Below are 14,918 nucleotides of genomic sequence, written 5' to 3'. Positions count from 1 at the left end.
TGGTAGGCAAGATGCCCCTGTGGACACTTGCTTCCTGTTCGAGCATCTTGCTGGTGTGCACCCTGGGAGGAAGCAGGTGCCAGCCAAGTAGGGAGTCCCAGATTGAGTTCCAAGTTTCTGAGCTTGGCCTAGCCTAGCCCTCAGCTATTCTGGATGTTTGAGGAGTGAACCACGAATCTGTAGTGGCTCTTGCTCAGTCTCTGTCTCTGCCTTCTGAATAAGAATGAAGTTTAGACTTGAAAGTTGCACCAGCACTTCTGTGGCCTTGTCTTGTGGCAATGGGGCTAGACAGGAAGAACATCATGAAGTGAGGCTCACTATGGGCTATTTGGGTTGCTAACCCCATCGATGGGGGTTCCGCCCACCACCCTGGCTAGTCCTGTGACTGCCTGCCTGCCTCCTTAACCAAAGGCTAAAAGTGTAATGACATTTCCTAGTAGCATTATTTTAGGGTCCACAAGGGTGAAAACAAGAAGGAAAAGTGAAGATTTGCACATTGGAGATGGGACCTGCCTCTACTGCCTCCTGCAGCCCGGTCAGCGGGTGTGTGCTCTGCTGACCGCAGATGGAATGAGATCTGCCATGAGGACCTAGGGCAGTGGCCAGGAAGAGTACCCCACAATAAAACTATAATCCACTGTCAGATGACAGGGTAACAGGAGGATACCCTGATCTCTGGGCGCCATGAAGCAAATGAAATGAGCCTTAGGGCTGCCGCCTTTACTGCCGGAAGCAGCTTCTGGCTGCAGGACACAGGGGGGTCTGGAGTGTGACACAGCCCAGCTGTCTAGCTTATAGGACGGAGTGCTAGAGAGGAGAACCTCGCTGAGCGCTTCCCATCCAGGGCTCAGCTGGACACTGCCGAGCACGGGCACGTGTGGAAATTCCCAAGGCTCGAGAAAGAACCCCTGCAGAGATTGCAGAAAGCGTGTGGATGCTCACACAAGGTTGGGAATGCTGTCTGTATTCTCCAGGTGGATACTTTCAGCCTGCATAGTTCACAGAAGGGCCTTGCCTCAGTGCGCAGGATAGTGAACATCAGACTACACATGGCTTGATCCTGTCCCCAAAAGGACCTAGGGACCCATGTTTCCAAATAACTGTACCCTAGAACAGACACAGATATTTATAGGAATAGAAAGCAGACATCCGTCATGGTTCAGATAGTTAACACCAGGATTTCCCTTTGGTGAGGGAAGAATTAAACAGCCAAAAACACTGACCCAGTACTTACACACATTTTGGGAATACTAGATAAAAGCATTAAAATCCTGGTTATAGCTGTTATTTGTTTAAAAAATTAGAGACATAAAATAGTTATCAAAGATCCCAATGAAACACTAGGAAATGAAACCTACAATACCTGAGGTGAAATTTTGAAAAAAGATTGAATTAATTAATGAAAAGCCAGAATTACAAGCTGTTTCACTCCCCAGCTTGGCTGGACCAAGACAAAGTCAGGACCCAGGGGGCTCATCTGAATCTTACCCATTGCTGGAGGGCCAAGGCCTGAGTTGCATTGATTGCTTTTCCAGGCGCATTAGCAGGGAGCTAGATTGGAAGTGCAGTAGCTAGGCCCCTACGCGGTAGCCTAGTGGCTAAAGTCGTTGCCTTGCATGCACTGAGATCCCATATGGGCACCAATTCTAATCCCAGTGGCCCTGCTTGTGGCCTGGGAAAGCAGTCGAGGATGGTCCAGAGCCTTGGGACCCTGCACCCATGTGGGAGACCCGGAAGAGGCTTTGAGCTCCTGGCTTCGGATCTGCTCAGCTCAGCTCCAGTCATTGTGGTCACTTGCCTCTTCCTCTCCTCCTCTCTGTATATCTGACTTTGCAATAAAAATAAATAAATTAAAGAAAAAAAAAAAAAAGGAAATGCAGTAGCCAGGGCTCATCTGGTGCCTAAATGGGATGCCAGCCTTACAGGTAGCAGCTTAATGTGCTGTGCCACAGCTTTAGCTCTAAAGGTTCGTTATTGATCAGATATACAAGACTAGTTATTTGGAATACTCGTTTGCAGTCAGCTGGACTTCAGTAGGTCTCAATTGCTAATCTCAGAAAACCCCAACAGTGAGTTCAGGAGGTCTTGTTGCACTTCTTACTGGTTACTTTTGCTCGGATCTAAATAGATTTGCAAGTGCACTCTTCTTGAATCATTCACATCCTGACCACATGGCTACTCCAGAACTCTAGCCTGCCTCCGCTCTAAGCATCACCTCTCCGTTCTAGCGAGGGTGTCCTTTCTCTACTGTTTTACAGCTCCTTGTGTTCTCTGGCCTGGAATTCTTCATCTGCTTCTGTAAATTGTCCGGCCCTTGGAACTGATCGACTCTGGTCATGTACCTTCAGTAACACTACTCTTTTGTCTTCTGCTTTCCATATTTCAAGTATGCATTTAGTGAGCGTGGTTGTTCACTTAACATCTGCTTTTCCCATTGAACATGGTGAGATTACTGGCCTAGTAATCTTGATGATTAGCTTGCTAGCAGTTCCAGTTGCCACTTCACCTTGAGTTACTAAGGATGAACACTGTAGATCGGTGTGTCCTTCATGCTTGGCGTGTGATTGGTACTCAGTAAATATTGCTGTTTATCAGCCACACCTTGGCCAGAACACCTGCTTCAGAAACAGTGTCACTGTTAACTTGCCAGATAGAAAGCCCACTTGTGGCTGATATTTAGCCTGGTAGTTAAGACATCCCACATGGACATTCAGGGCTGTCCCCAGGTCCGGCTTGTTGCTGACATGTACCCGGGGAGTCAACAGGTGCTCATTTATGCAGTCACATCTCTGCCATCAAGTGGGAGACCTGAGTGCCAGGCCCCCATCTATGGGAGAGCTCTGTCTTGCTTAGTTGCTTGTTCTCTCAGCCTCTCAAATAAATGGAAGACAATTTTCCAAAGCCCACTTCTGGGTTAATCATGGGTCCATTATCCTCTCTGGCATACTGGGTACTTTTTTCTAATCCCACAATAGTTAACTATAAAAAATGAGTGATGCAAAAATTAATCTTTCATTTAATAAGAAAGAAGCACTTATTGTACACCCAAAACAGTAGTTGCCAGTCAACATTTAGAATTACTAAAACCGAGAAAGAATATCATGTGTGTATGTGGGTGTATTTCTATTATTTTCAGTGCTTTGCACTTAGTTTATTTAATTCTAGGCTTTAGGGCCAAGTTTTGTCTTATACTATATTTCTTCTGCCTGAAGAACTTTCTTATAAAAAAAAAGATATATATTTGAAAGGCAGGGTGACAGAAAGAGAAGAAGGAAAAAAAAAAAAACCTCAAAAACCTCCTCCATCTGCTGATTCACTCCAGATAGCCAGGTTGGGCCGAGAGTTTGAAACTCACTCCTGGTCTCCTATGTGGATGGCAGGGGCTCAAGTACTTGGGTCATCTGCTGCTGCTTTCCCAGGTGCATTGACAGGAAACTGGATCAGAAGTGGAGCAGCTGGGGCTCAGTGATGCTTTGATGTGGGCTGCAAGAGCCCCAGGGGTGTTGTGTAACTAGTTGGGAGGATGTGAGTGGCTGTTCCTGCATTGGGAAGGTGCAGGGCTATTAAGAGGTGAGTTAATATTTCTCCACGGTGTGAGGTCAGTCCGAAAAGCCCGAGACTGGGAAAGGAAAGATGCCATGGTGTCTGGTGGTGAGCAGTCACCTGTCTTACTAGCTTCACAAGGCTGCAGCTCTGAGTTCTGAGAGGACCCAGAGGGTATCTGTTGCTACTGAGCCACAAAGAGCTCCCTGACAGGTGGATATGAAACTAAGTTCTATAAATATAAAATACAAAACTCTAAAATCCGATGACGTTAAAAACCAGCTTCTAGAAGTGTTGTAACTCAAGGGTGCAGATGAAGACAAAGGGAAAATGGTCCCTTTCCTGTGACGCTGGAGGGAGCGTCACTGGTTCTGTCTGGGTGCAAGCCAGCAGCGTGTTCTTCCAAATACCAGATTTAGCTCCTAGTAATTATACTATAGCTGTGCCAGAAGCTGTTCCCATTTCAGACTTGGGTGTAGTCGGAGCGGAGCCAGCCTACGCCTCACTGGGACAAGGGTGGCTGGGAGCTTATCCCACGCTTGGATGGCAGGCGTTGAGGGAGGTGAGCAGTAGCACGTGTGTTTGTGTAGGAAGATGCACAGATGGGCGCCAGGAGCTCACCTGAGAAACAAACTCAGAGTGTGGATGGAGATAGCAGCAAGAGATTGCACACTGTGTCCTTTTGTGCCTTTGAATCTAAAATACTTCAGATAATTGCCCTTGTGGAAGCTGAATTACAAATGTGATTAAACGGATTCAGCTGTCCACATACAAATGAATGTGATTTGGTTTTTCACTGGTTTCCAGTTTATGTTATGAAAGAGTGAACTGGAAAAAAAAAACAACTCAGAAATTTAGAACCTTGAGACCGGGAGGGTTTTCTAAAGGCACAAAAGCACATATCAAAAAGAAGATGGGCTGACTGCACTACCTGAGGACAGGCCACACTGCAGGACAGAGCCCTGGCTGTCACACTGTAGGGTGGCACTGTGGCACATAGGGTTAGGCCACTACTGTGATGCTGGAGCCCAGGTGCTCCACTTCTGATCCAGTTCCCTCCTCATGTGCCTGGGAAAGCAGTGGTGGATGGCCAAGGTCTTGGTCCTCTGTACCCTTGGTACTCTGTACCCTTGGTCTTCTGAAACCTGGATGGTGTGCCAGGCCCTCTCCCTTTCAAAAATGATTTTTTTAGTATTTATTAATTTTTTTAGATTTATTTATTTTTATTGGAAAGTCAGATAAACAGAGAGGAAGATCTTCCATCCACTGGTTCACTCTCTAAGCAGCTGCAATGGCTAGAGCTAAGCTAATCTGAAGCCAGGAGCCTGGAGCCTCTCCTGGGTCTCCCATGAGGGTGCAGGGTCCCTTGGCTTTGGGCCGTCCTTGACTGCTTTCCCAGGCCACAAGCAGGGAGCTGGATGGGAAGTGTCAGGGTTAGAACCGGTGCTCCATATGGGATCCCTGTGCATTCAAGACGAGGACTTTAACCGTTAGGCTAACACACTGAGCCCAAGATTTATTAATTTTTGAAGAAAAAAAGTATTCATCTTTACTTGAAAGAGAGAATTAACAGAGAGAAAAAGATCTTTCATTTGCTGGTTCACTTCCAAAATGGCTGCAACAGCCGGAGCTGGGCCCATCCAATGCCATGAGCGTTCCCCTGGATCTCCCAAGTCGGTGCAGAGAACCAAATTGGGCCATCCTTCTCCACTTTCCCAGGCCACGGATAGCGAGTACACCGAAAGAGGAACAGCCAGGACGTGAACCAGCACCCATACGAAATGCCAGTGCTCTAGGTAGAGGTTTAGCCTTGATACACCTCAGTGCTGGCCTCTCAAAGAAATAAATTTTTCCTTTTAAGACGTGTTTATTTTTATTGGAAAGTCAGATATACAAAGAGGAGGAGAGAAAGATATCTTCTGTTCATTGATTCACTCCCGAAATGGCCACAACAGTTGGAGCTGCGGCAATCTGGAGCCTCTTCCAGGAGCCTGGAGCCTCTTCTGGATCTCCCACGTAGGTGCAGGGTCACAAGGCTTTGGGCCATCCTTGACTGCTTTCCCAGGCCACAAGCAGGAGCTGGAGTGGAAGCAGGACTGCTGGGATTCAAACAGGTGCCCATGTGGTATCCCGGCAAGGTCAAGGTGAGGACTTTAGCCGCTAGGCTATTGCACCAGCCAAACCAAAATGAAAAATTTTTAAAGTAATTATAAAAGGGTAAAACTGGGGGCTGGTGCAGTGGCTCAACAAGCTAATCCTCCACCTGCAAACACCAGCATCCCATATGGGTATCAGTTTGTGTCCCGTCTGCTCCACTTCTGATCCAGCTGCCTGCTTGTGGCCTGGGAAAACATCAAAGGATGGCCCAATTGCTTAGACCCAGAAGGAAACTCCTGGCTTTGGATCAGTTTGGTTTCAACTATTGCAGCCATTTTGGGTGGTGATCCAGTGGATGAAAGATCTTTCTAAGTCTCTGTAAGTACCCTTTTCGTAAAAATAAAGAATACATTTTAAAACAAAAAGGGTAAAAATGCCTCAGTTGTATAACATGCAAAAGGCACAAATAGTTTGTTAATAAAATTTTAAAAAAACTAAACTGTGGGGGGAAAGCAGTGCAGCTCAGCAGCGGTCGGGGAAAGCACGGTGAAGGGAGGCCCGCCAGCTGGCCAGAGTCCAGAAGCTACGCAGGTTAGCACCTGCTGGCTCGGGGGACAGTGGGGTTGTAGCACGGTCTTTGGGGAAAGTATAGATTACTCCGCTTTGGAAAACAGTGTGATGATGCTGTCTGTGAAACAGGCTCTACATCATGGCACCATGTACACTAACGTACTTTTGGAAGTAACGAAAGCTATCAGGATAACTACACCACTTCCTTGATGGAACGGTGATGCCGCGCCCAGCCCAGGTGTGGTCCCAGCTTCACCACACTGGCAAGTGTCTGACCTGCGGCCGTGAGGAATATCCTGGCCACGGTTTAATTTGTAAAATGTAGCAGTAGTACTTCACCTCTTAAAGCTTCTGAAAACATGAAACAAGTCCAAGAAAATGATCATACTGTACCTTGTAAATGTGCACAAATATTGTACGCCAGTTAAAAATCAGGGCTGGGTGTTTGGCCTAGTGGTTAACGTGCTGGTGTCACAGGGTCGAGTGCCTGGCTTTGGTGCCCACAACTGATTCCTCATTCCATCCTCCTGCTGATGTAGGCCTTGGCAAGCTGCAGTGATGGTGCCAGTTGGCTTCCTGCCATCCACGTGGGAAACCTGGATTGCGTGCCCAGCTCCCGGCTCAGTCCCAGGCAGGAGCCATTGCAGGCGCCTGGGGACAGAGACCAGAAGATGGGAGCTTCCTTACTCAGGACTTGTCCCTCCTCTCTCTTTCTCAAAAATAAATAGATAGATATAAATATTAATGTGCATTAAACTTAAATGGTCTGCACTAGAGTGTCAGAAGTATTAGTCTTTATCTTCCTGTGTGTCTGAAATAGTTTATCACATAAAGGCCTTTAAAAATATCAGAGTGGATTAAGACAATATTGTGAGCTCTTTTTTACAAAATAATTTTCCCATTTTTCAAAATGGAATTATATGTCTTGTTTACAGAAAAATATAATATAAATTCACATAAGACGATGCTGAAGATACTTAACATTCATGTGTGTGAAAGTAAATATTCTAATACTGTATTCCTTTCTGGTCTTTTGAGGTACATGTGAAAATATTTAAAATTTTTTAAAATTTATTTTTTATTGGAAACGCGGATATACAGAGATGAGGAGAGGCAGACAGGAAGATCTTCCATCTGATGGTTCACTCCCCAAGTGACTGCAGTGGCTGGAGCTGAGCCAATCTGAAGCCAGGAGCCAGGAGCTTCTTCTGGGTCTCCCACGCGGGAGCAGGGTCCCAAGGCTTTGGGCCATCCTCGACTGCTTTCCCAGGCCACAAGCAGGGAGCTGGATGAGAAGCGGGGCTGCCAGGGTTAGAACCGATGCCCCATATGGGATCACGGCACGTGCAAGGCGAGGACTTTAACCACTATGCTACCTCACCGGGCCCCCGAAATATTTTTAAATTTCAAAAAATGTTTACAGCTAGAAAAACACTCTACATTGTGCTTTTTTTCACTTGTCAGTGGTAATGTCTGCCATTTTAACTTGATACACAGAAATCCACTGTGTAAATTCTGCCGTAACAGAGGACATATTGCCATTTAGTAAAGCTCATTTGGATAGGATTCTATCTACAGGAAGGATGGTGTAGAAAGAATTCTGTAGTTTTAGAATCTAACACTTTTTTCTGCTTTTTTTAAAGACATTACTGTAAGAGCATCTCCAGCAGGCGGCGCTATAACCGTGACTTGGAACAGGATGAAGCCTTTATTCCAGTGGGCGAGTCATTGAAGGACCTGATTGACCAGTCACAGAGTTCCGGCAGTGGATCTGGCCTGCCTTTGTTGGTGAGTTAAGGTTCCGTGTAAGCAGGGGTGGTGTGTTGACAGACTTCAGCAGTCAGGAGTCCGTGGGCAATTTCATTAACTCAGGGTATACGAAAATATCGGCCACACTTTCCTCCTTATTTGGAAGGAAGTATACAGTGATGCAAGATTAAGTAGTGAAAAGGAGAAATACAAAACGAATAAACAAGGAAGGTTAAGAATCCTTAGAGAGTAAGAGATGGTCACGGAGGCCTGCAAGAGCCGAGAGGTGGCTCCCAGGGTTTCCTCTGAGCAGATGCGCAGCTGCTTTGGGGAGGGGTCGGGAGATGGAACTTAACACAAGGGAAGTTTCTGCTTGAGTGCAAGCAGTTTGCTCGCGTTTTGGTGTGAGCTGCTGCCTTGCTGAGCTGCATGGGTGACAGTGTACAGATCCAGCTCAGAGCAGGCTCCCCACCTCCACTCCTGACAGCCCCAGTCCAGGGGCTCTCAGTGTCACAGCAGCAGCCAGGCACAGAGCCAGAAAGTTCATGGAGACAGAAGACTTACTTTAGTGCAGAAAAATTCAAGCGCATGCACACGGATGTGTTCAGAAGATTCATGGAAAACGTTTATTATAAAAAAGTTACATACGAATGTCAAAATTTTTTGCACCCTAAAAAACTTACCTTGTAACTCTTTTTCCACAAACTTTTTGAAGTGCTCTCATGAATGGGAAACAACCCCAGCGTCACCAGTTGGCGTACAAACTAGTGAAGTGTATGGTCAGACAGGAGGAAATGCCTCATTGGTAAAGAGTAGCCGGCTGCCGCCACCTGCCAAGTCACAGGGGATTTCTGGGGCCCCTCACACTGAGCAGAAGCAGCCAGTGTTGTGGGCTTCTGTTTATGTGGCTAAAACAAAACAAAAAAAGATTTATTTATTTATTTTTTTATTGAAAAGTCAGATATGCAGAGAAGAGAGTCAGAAAGATCTTCCATCCACTGATTGACTCCCCAAGTGGCTGCAGCAGCCAGAGCTGAGCTAATCTGAAGCCTCTTCTGGGTTTCCCACATGGGAGCAGGGTCTCAAGGCTTTGGGCTGTCCTCCACTACTTTCTTAGGCCACAAGCAGGGAGCTGGATGGGAAGCAGGACTGCTGGGATTAGAACTGGCGCCCATATGGGATCCCAGCACGTTTAAGGCAAGGACTTTAGCCACTAGGCTACTGTGCCAACCCTGTTTACATGATTCTGGAAGAAGTGAAATGGGAATGGGGCAGGAAGAATATCCGAGAGACGGGGGCTGAGGAAGAGTGCTGTTCTACATTGTAGTCACAGTATGGAGTCTGCTTGTCAGAACTTCACTGAGTTGTTGTCAGAAAGGATACATTTTAGTATATGAAATTGATGCCTCAATTAACCTGACTTTAAAAGCTACAGGATTCTGTATTGAATGATGCATACTATAAGTCAATTTAGATTGGTATAAAATGCAGTCCATGTTAGGTTCCTTTCTATCCTGAAGCCTGGTGTTTTTTGCTGATCACAGCCACTTCTGAAAATGAAAGGTGACAATCAGTGTACATCCTCCATTTAACAAATACTGATTATACTGATTATACTTGGGGTGTTGTCCCAAATAAATACTCGTGTTCTGTGAGCAGGGGATGGAATTCAAGCAGATACATGTGAAAATCATGATCATAAGGCCCAACCAGAGCGTGTTTGTCCATGGAGGGTCTGAGAAGGGCGGTCTCGGAGCACTGGACACATGAGATAGACCCAAAGCAGGATGGCCCTGAGGGATGTGCAGCAGGTGGAACAAGGCAAACAGGAGGACTCCCAGCGGGTGACCTTCACAGATGATGGGATTGGGCCACGTCGCATAGGACTGTATAGCTGTAACTTTTGTTTAGATTTGGCTGCATAAGCCACATACCATTCTAGGACTTAGCAGCTCTGAAGCAGCCAAGCATTTATTACCTGTCACGACTGTGAGTCTGTTGGACAGTTATTTTCTTGACTTGCTCGGCTAGAGCTGGGTGATGTTATATGTGTGACACAGTTTGTGTGGTGCTGTCCCCTTGTCACAAAGCCCCCAGAAAGAACAGGAAGGGCAAGCCGTAGTGCACAAACACCTGTCAGTCTTCAGTCTTCCTTGTAACACTTCCGTTGCCCAAGGTCAAGCCTGCAGTGCAAGCCCCAGGGCTGCCCTGGCTAGTGCTCAGGAGGATTACGGTGACATGCAACTTCAGCCAGCAAGCAGCACGCTGGCGCCATCCAGTCAGCGGGGCCTGTTCCATCAGTGAAGTGCATTCCCACTCTCACAGGGTAGTGGATCGCTGGGCTACGCTGTGCTTTTTGATGGCGTGGGCCGTCAGACCCCTGTGTTAGTCTCCTCGTGAAGGGCTAAAAACCTCTTTCTTCTTTTTGTGAAGGTTCAACGAACTATTGCCAAACAGATTCAGATGGTGCGGCAAGTTGGTAAGGGCCGGTACGGAGAGGTGTGGATGGGTAAATGGCGTGGAGAGAAAGTAGCAGTCAAGGTGTTTTTCACCACGGAAGAAGCCAGCTGGTTTCGAGAAACAGAAATCTACCAAACAGTGCTGATGCGCCATGAGAACATCCTCGGTGCGTACACACCGTGCTCCAGCTGGGTTGGCAGGGAGCTGGGAGAAGCAGGAGCACAGTGAATCTAGCTGCATACGCATGGCTGAGGCACACCCTGCAGAATACACAGCCTGCACACAGCACAGTCCTGCGTGCTAGCCACCAAATGCGCTGCCCGACTGGCAAGGCCCGAGGGAGTGCTGAGTGGGAGGGAATGCTGACCTGTTGTACCGATTGACGTGAGTGGGAGGGAATGCTGACTTAGTGCTCTGGTTTATATAGCAGTGGAAGTCGGGTCATTCCTACACAGCTCAAGCAGTTTTCATGAGTTGCTTTAACTGCCTTTACCCAGGTCAGCTCAGCAACCCTCCCTGCATGTTCTGTGTTGAGTTTGTGTCCTCCTACCCCCATGCACACAATAGCAGGTCTGATCTGTGGGCTGCCCAGGCTGATGTTGCTCCCCCGTGTTTGACAGGAGATACTGCCTTTCATTTGGAGAGTGTACAACAAGCATGTAACAGACCCTGGGGCTGCTGTTAACCAGCTGCCAAGAACTTGCTTAAAACCAGAGTCCCGGCAGGGCTGTGCTCTCTCTGCAGGTCCCACAGGGGGATCCTTTCTAGCCTCTTGTGGGCTCCTGGCAGTTGCCAGCAGTCTCCTGGTACGTAGCCCCAGACAGCTGCCCATGCTGTATCTGCTGCCTTGGCCTGCTCCCTGGGGACCTGTCTCTGCATTTGCTCCTGAACAGGCCCAGTCCAGACGAGGCCTCACTCTAATCCACGTAACTTGGTGACTTTTGCAAAGGTCCCATTTCTCAGAGCAGGTGTCACTTCTGCAGGTTCCTAGGGACCTGAGTCCACAGGGAAAGGCCAGTCAGCCTAGTGCCACACCCCCCAGCCTCCCTCAGGAGGCTCCCTAAGGTGGCAGTGTGGCTCAGCCAGTCACCAGCAAGCCAGTAGGGGAGGGCAGATATGGGGGCAATGGGGGAGCATACATAGGCACTCCCTCTGGTTAGCAGTTTTGCCTTTATGATAGAATCCACTTTTTGATTTGAAACTGAGAGTTCTTTCTGCTAGGAACCATAGTAGATTGATAAGATTCCCCAGGTTAGTGTTTCATGTGGATTTATTCTTTGATGCTCATTGAGATTTGTAAACTTACTGCTCTGCACGGACAGATAGAAAGATACAAAGATGTGGTCACGCATCTGGGAATTTTTGTTAGGCAGACTGCATTTTTGTTATCTGTACCTGGTACCTCAGTCACTCACCCTCGGTACTCTAAATACGCTCTTCCCAGCCGTCTCTGAGGACAACTAACCTTGAAAATTGGTTAACTGGACAGGTTTCATAGCAGCGGACATTAAAGGTACAGGCTCCTGGACTCAGCTCTACCTGATCACAGACTACCACGAGAATGGTTCCCTCTACGACTTCCTGAAGTGTGCTACCCTGGACACCAGAGCGCTGCTCAAGTTGGCTTACTCAGCTGCCTGCGGCCTGTGCCACCTGCACACGGAGATTTATGGCACCCAAGGGAAGCCTGCCATCGCCCATCGTGACCTGAAGAGCAAAAACATCCTCATCAAGAAAAATGGAAGCTGTTGTATTGCTGACCTGGGCCTCGCTGTCAAATTCAACAGGTGTGTGGTACTTTGCCCAGCCATGTTGAAATTCGTGTAACCTCCACGAGGTATTTACCTGTGTGTCTTGAGGATATTGGAATTCTTAAAAAATTGTAAAGACTCATTATTTAATTATACATGTACATAGTTGGGGTTTGGGAGGGGTTCTTTTTTTTACAGTAATCATATTCTAGTGTGTATAGTTTTTGATTTCCTGCTTTCTATCACACGTCCTTCCAGTATGGAAGGATATTCCTGTAGATCTTCCTCATGGTTTTTAACAGGTGCAAAGTTTTCCATGATCCAACTGTTGGGCACCACAGTGGCCTACACTGTATGTCTCCTATTAAAATGTTTTAGCAGGCGTCACTATATGTGTTAGCCATAAAATGCAGTATAGCCCTACAAACACTTGTACAAGTGTTTGTTCATGATGAATCCATCGGGGATTCCCGTCCACTGCCTGTTGTCGCTGTGCAAAGCAGGGGTCAGCTTACATTCTGTCAGCAGGAAGGAAACACACCCATTCGCCACGGCCACTGGAGAGTGCTTCTAGGCTGTCACAGGAAGGGGAGAAACTTACGTGGCAAATGCGAGATGTGATTTTGTTGTCAGTCTGGACGTTGTCTTTTGTTGCAGTGATACGAATGAAGTTGACGTCCCCTTGAATACCAGGGTGGGCACCAAGCGCTACATGGCCCCCGAGGTGCTGGACGAGAGCCTGAACAAGAACCACTTCCAGCCCTACATCATGGCCGACATCTACAGCTTCGGCCTGATCATTTGGGAAATGGCGCGCCGTTGTGTCACAGGAGGTAGGTGCTGGAATAGTGTGTTCTGACTGTGTTTGTTTGCCCATCTGCTGCAGCTGGTGTCAGAGGTCCTCAAAGCTACACACTGGTCCATGTCCACTGCTGGGAGTTCACCAGCAACAGCACAGGGCACAGGGCTGGGGCAGAGATCAGAGAACACCCGTGAGACCCCCGGGCCGTTGCACCATGAGCTCTGCCAACATGCCATGTGCTGTCCTCCAGGGAGCTCACTGGAAGCTGGCCGCTCCACACGCCTCGCTTCGGAGGGAGGGCAGGTGTCAGGCATGTCCAGACCATGTCAAAGCAGCTCTTCTGTACCGGAAGAACTGTATGTCCACGTGGGACACCATTTCCCTTCAAGCTCGCAGACTCGAGCCTGGAGCGGGCCTTTGTGGGAAGCACGGTGTACAGCCGGCTCTTGTCTGCAGGGTAGAGCCAAGTCAAAGCAGGAAGCATGTTCATTTGGAGGACAGCCATGCTACTGAACAGCACCATTTACAAGGGCATGGTGTAGCATAGGTGGATGCCCTTAGTTTTAAATCACATACTTTGGATGGGCCTGAAGGGAGGAGAGGAAGCAGTGAGCATACTTGAGGAACAATGTACACTCGCTGTGAAAAGCGAAGCCTGCAGGCCCTGCTTGTCTTCCTTGGGAGGGACTCTGCAGGCCTGTGGCTCAGGGCTGCTGAGCAGGCTGGCTGTGGCCCAGCTCCTGCCTGTGTGCCCAAAGTGTCTCCCTCTGCCTGCAGGGATAGTCGAAGAGTACCAGCTGCCATATTATAACATGGTGCCCAGTGACCCATCATATGAGGATATGCGCGAGGTCGTGTGCGTCAAGAGGTTGCGGCCCATTGTGTCGAACCGGTGGAACAGCGACGAAGTGAGTGCAGCTCGCCTCCTAGGAAAGCTGGTGGGCGTGGTGGCAAGGGTCCTCTCTGCTCACTGCATTCTCTCTGCTTTCAGTGTCTGCGGGCCGTTCTGAAGCTCATGTCAGAATGCTGGGCCCACAACCCTGCCTCCAGGCTCACAGCATTGAGGATCAAGAAGACGCTTGCCAAGATGGTCGAGTCACAGGATGTGAAGATCTGAGCACTGTGAGCAGTCCGGAGGCCAGGCCTGCACCGCAGGGGACTGCGCCCACCCTGGGATCGCTGGAGCCGCGTGGGACAAGGCCATGTCCACACCATGTCTTCCCAGGCTGCTGCTGTCACGTCCTTCTAGAATACAAGCAGAGAGCTTGTGGACACTTCCTTCTTTATATATGGACAGCTGTGTTTTCATTGTGGTATTTGATGCCTTTGTTTTTTTTAATTGGGTTTCTATGAACATCAAGACTTCAGTCCTGATTGACGAGTCTCCTGTGAGACTCTGGTACTGACCTGCCTGTTCACTAGGTGGTGCTTTCCATGAAAGCCTAAGAAGAGAATTCAGCCGAGACGGAGAACCACGCTTTGCCTTCTCTTGGAGGACGCTTAGCCTGTCCGGCACACTCACCTCTGGGTAGCAGCCTCGACATGACAGCCGCTGGGAGACCCTGCTGGGGCTGCGGCAGTGTGTCATGCCCGCCTTGATCGCGGAGGGAATAGGAACTGCCTGGGGAGCTAGAAGAGAGTAACACCCACGTGCACAGGGAGACGTTGGTGACTGGTGGCTTTATGCTGTAACCGAGAGGCACCCTCCCAAGAAGTGAGCCGCGTCACTCCCCACTCACATCACCCGCTGGCGACAGCGTTGGTGTGAAGACCAAAGTCTCAAGTGCCAGGGCTTTGGGACTGTTTTCCTCCCGTCCCCATCTTTGTGGTTCTGGGGGGTTTTTGCCAGGAGAAGCGCCCTGTCTGCAGCTGGAGCTTCCAGGGCCACGAGCCATGCTCTCACAGCCATGCCTGCGCAAAAAGCCTTCTGTGCTCCTCATCCTCAG

General features: G+C 48.6%; 1 protein-coding gene across 1 annotated transcript in view; it reads left to right on the top strand.

The window, feature by feature from the left end:
* Positions 1-14,649, top strand: part of BMPR1A (bone morphogenetic protein receptor type 1A) — a 115,949-nt gene extending 101,300 nt beyond the window's left edge. Inside the window, exons 8-13 of the mRNA XM_058671409.1 lie at positions 7,854-7,998; positions 10,393-10,585; positions 11,909-12,206; positions 12,828-13,003; positions 13,750-13,880; positions 13,964-14,649. Coding sequence (XP_058527392.1) covers positions 7,854-7,998; positions 10,393-10,585; positions 11,909-12,206; positions 12,828-13,003; positions 13,750-13,880; positions 13,964-14,089 — 1,069 coding nt within the window. The 3' untranslated portion in view covers positions 14,090-14,649. The remainder of the gene's footprint in view (positions 1-7,853; positions 7,999-10,392; positions 10,586-11,908; positions 12,207-12,827; positions 13,004-13,749; positions 13,881-13,963) is intronic.
* The last annotated feature ends 269 nt before the right edge of the window (positions 14,650-14,918 follow it).

The sequence above is a fragment of the Ochotona princeps genome, chromosome 13 (genome assembly GCF_030435755.1).
Source record: "Ochotona princeps isolate mOchPri1 chromosome 13, mOchPri1.hap1, whole genome shotgun sequence".
Lineage (NCBI taxonomy): Eukaryota > Metazoa > Chordata > Mammalia > Lagomorpha > Ochotonidae > Ochotona > Ochotona princeps.
The sequence above is the reverse complement of the archived record's forward strand: the minus strand, read 5'-3'. Positions and strand labels throughout refer to the sequence as shown.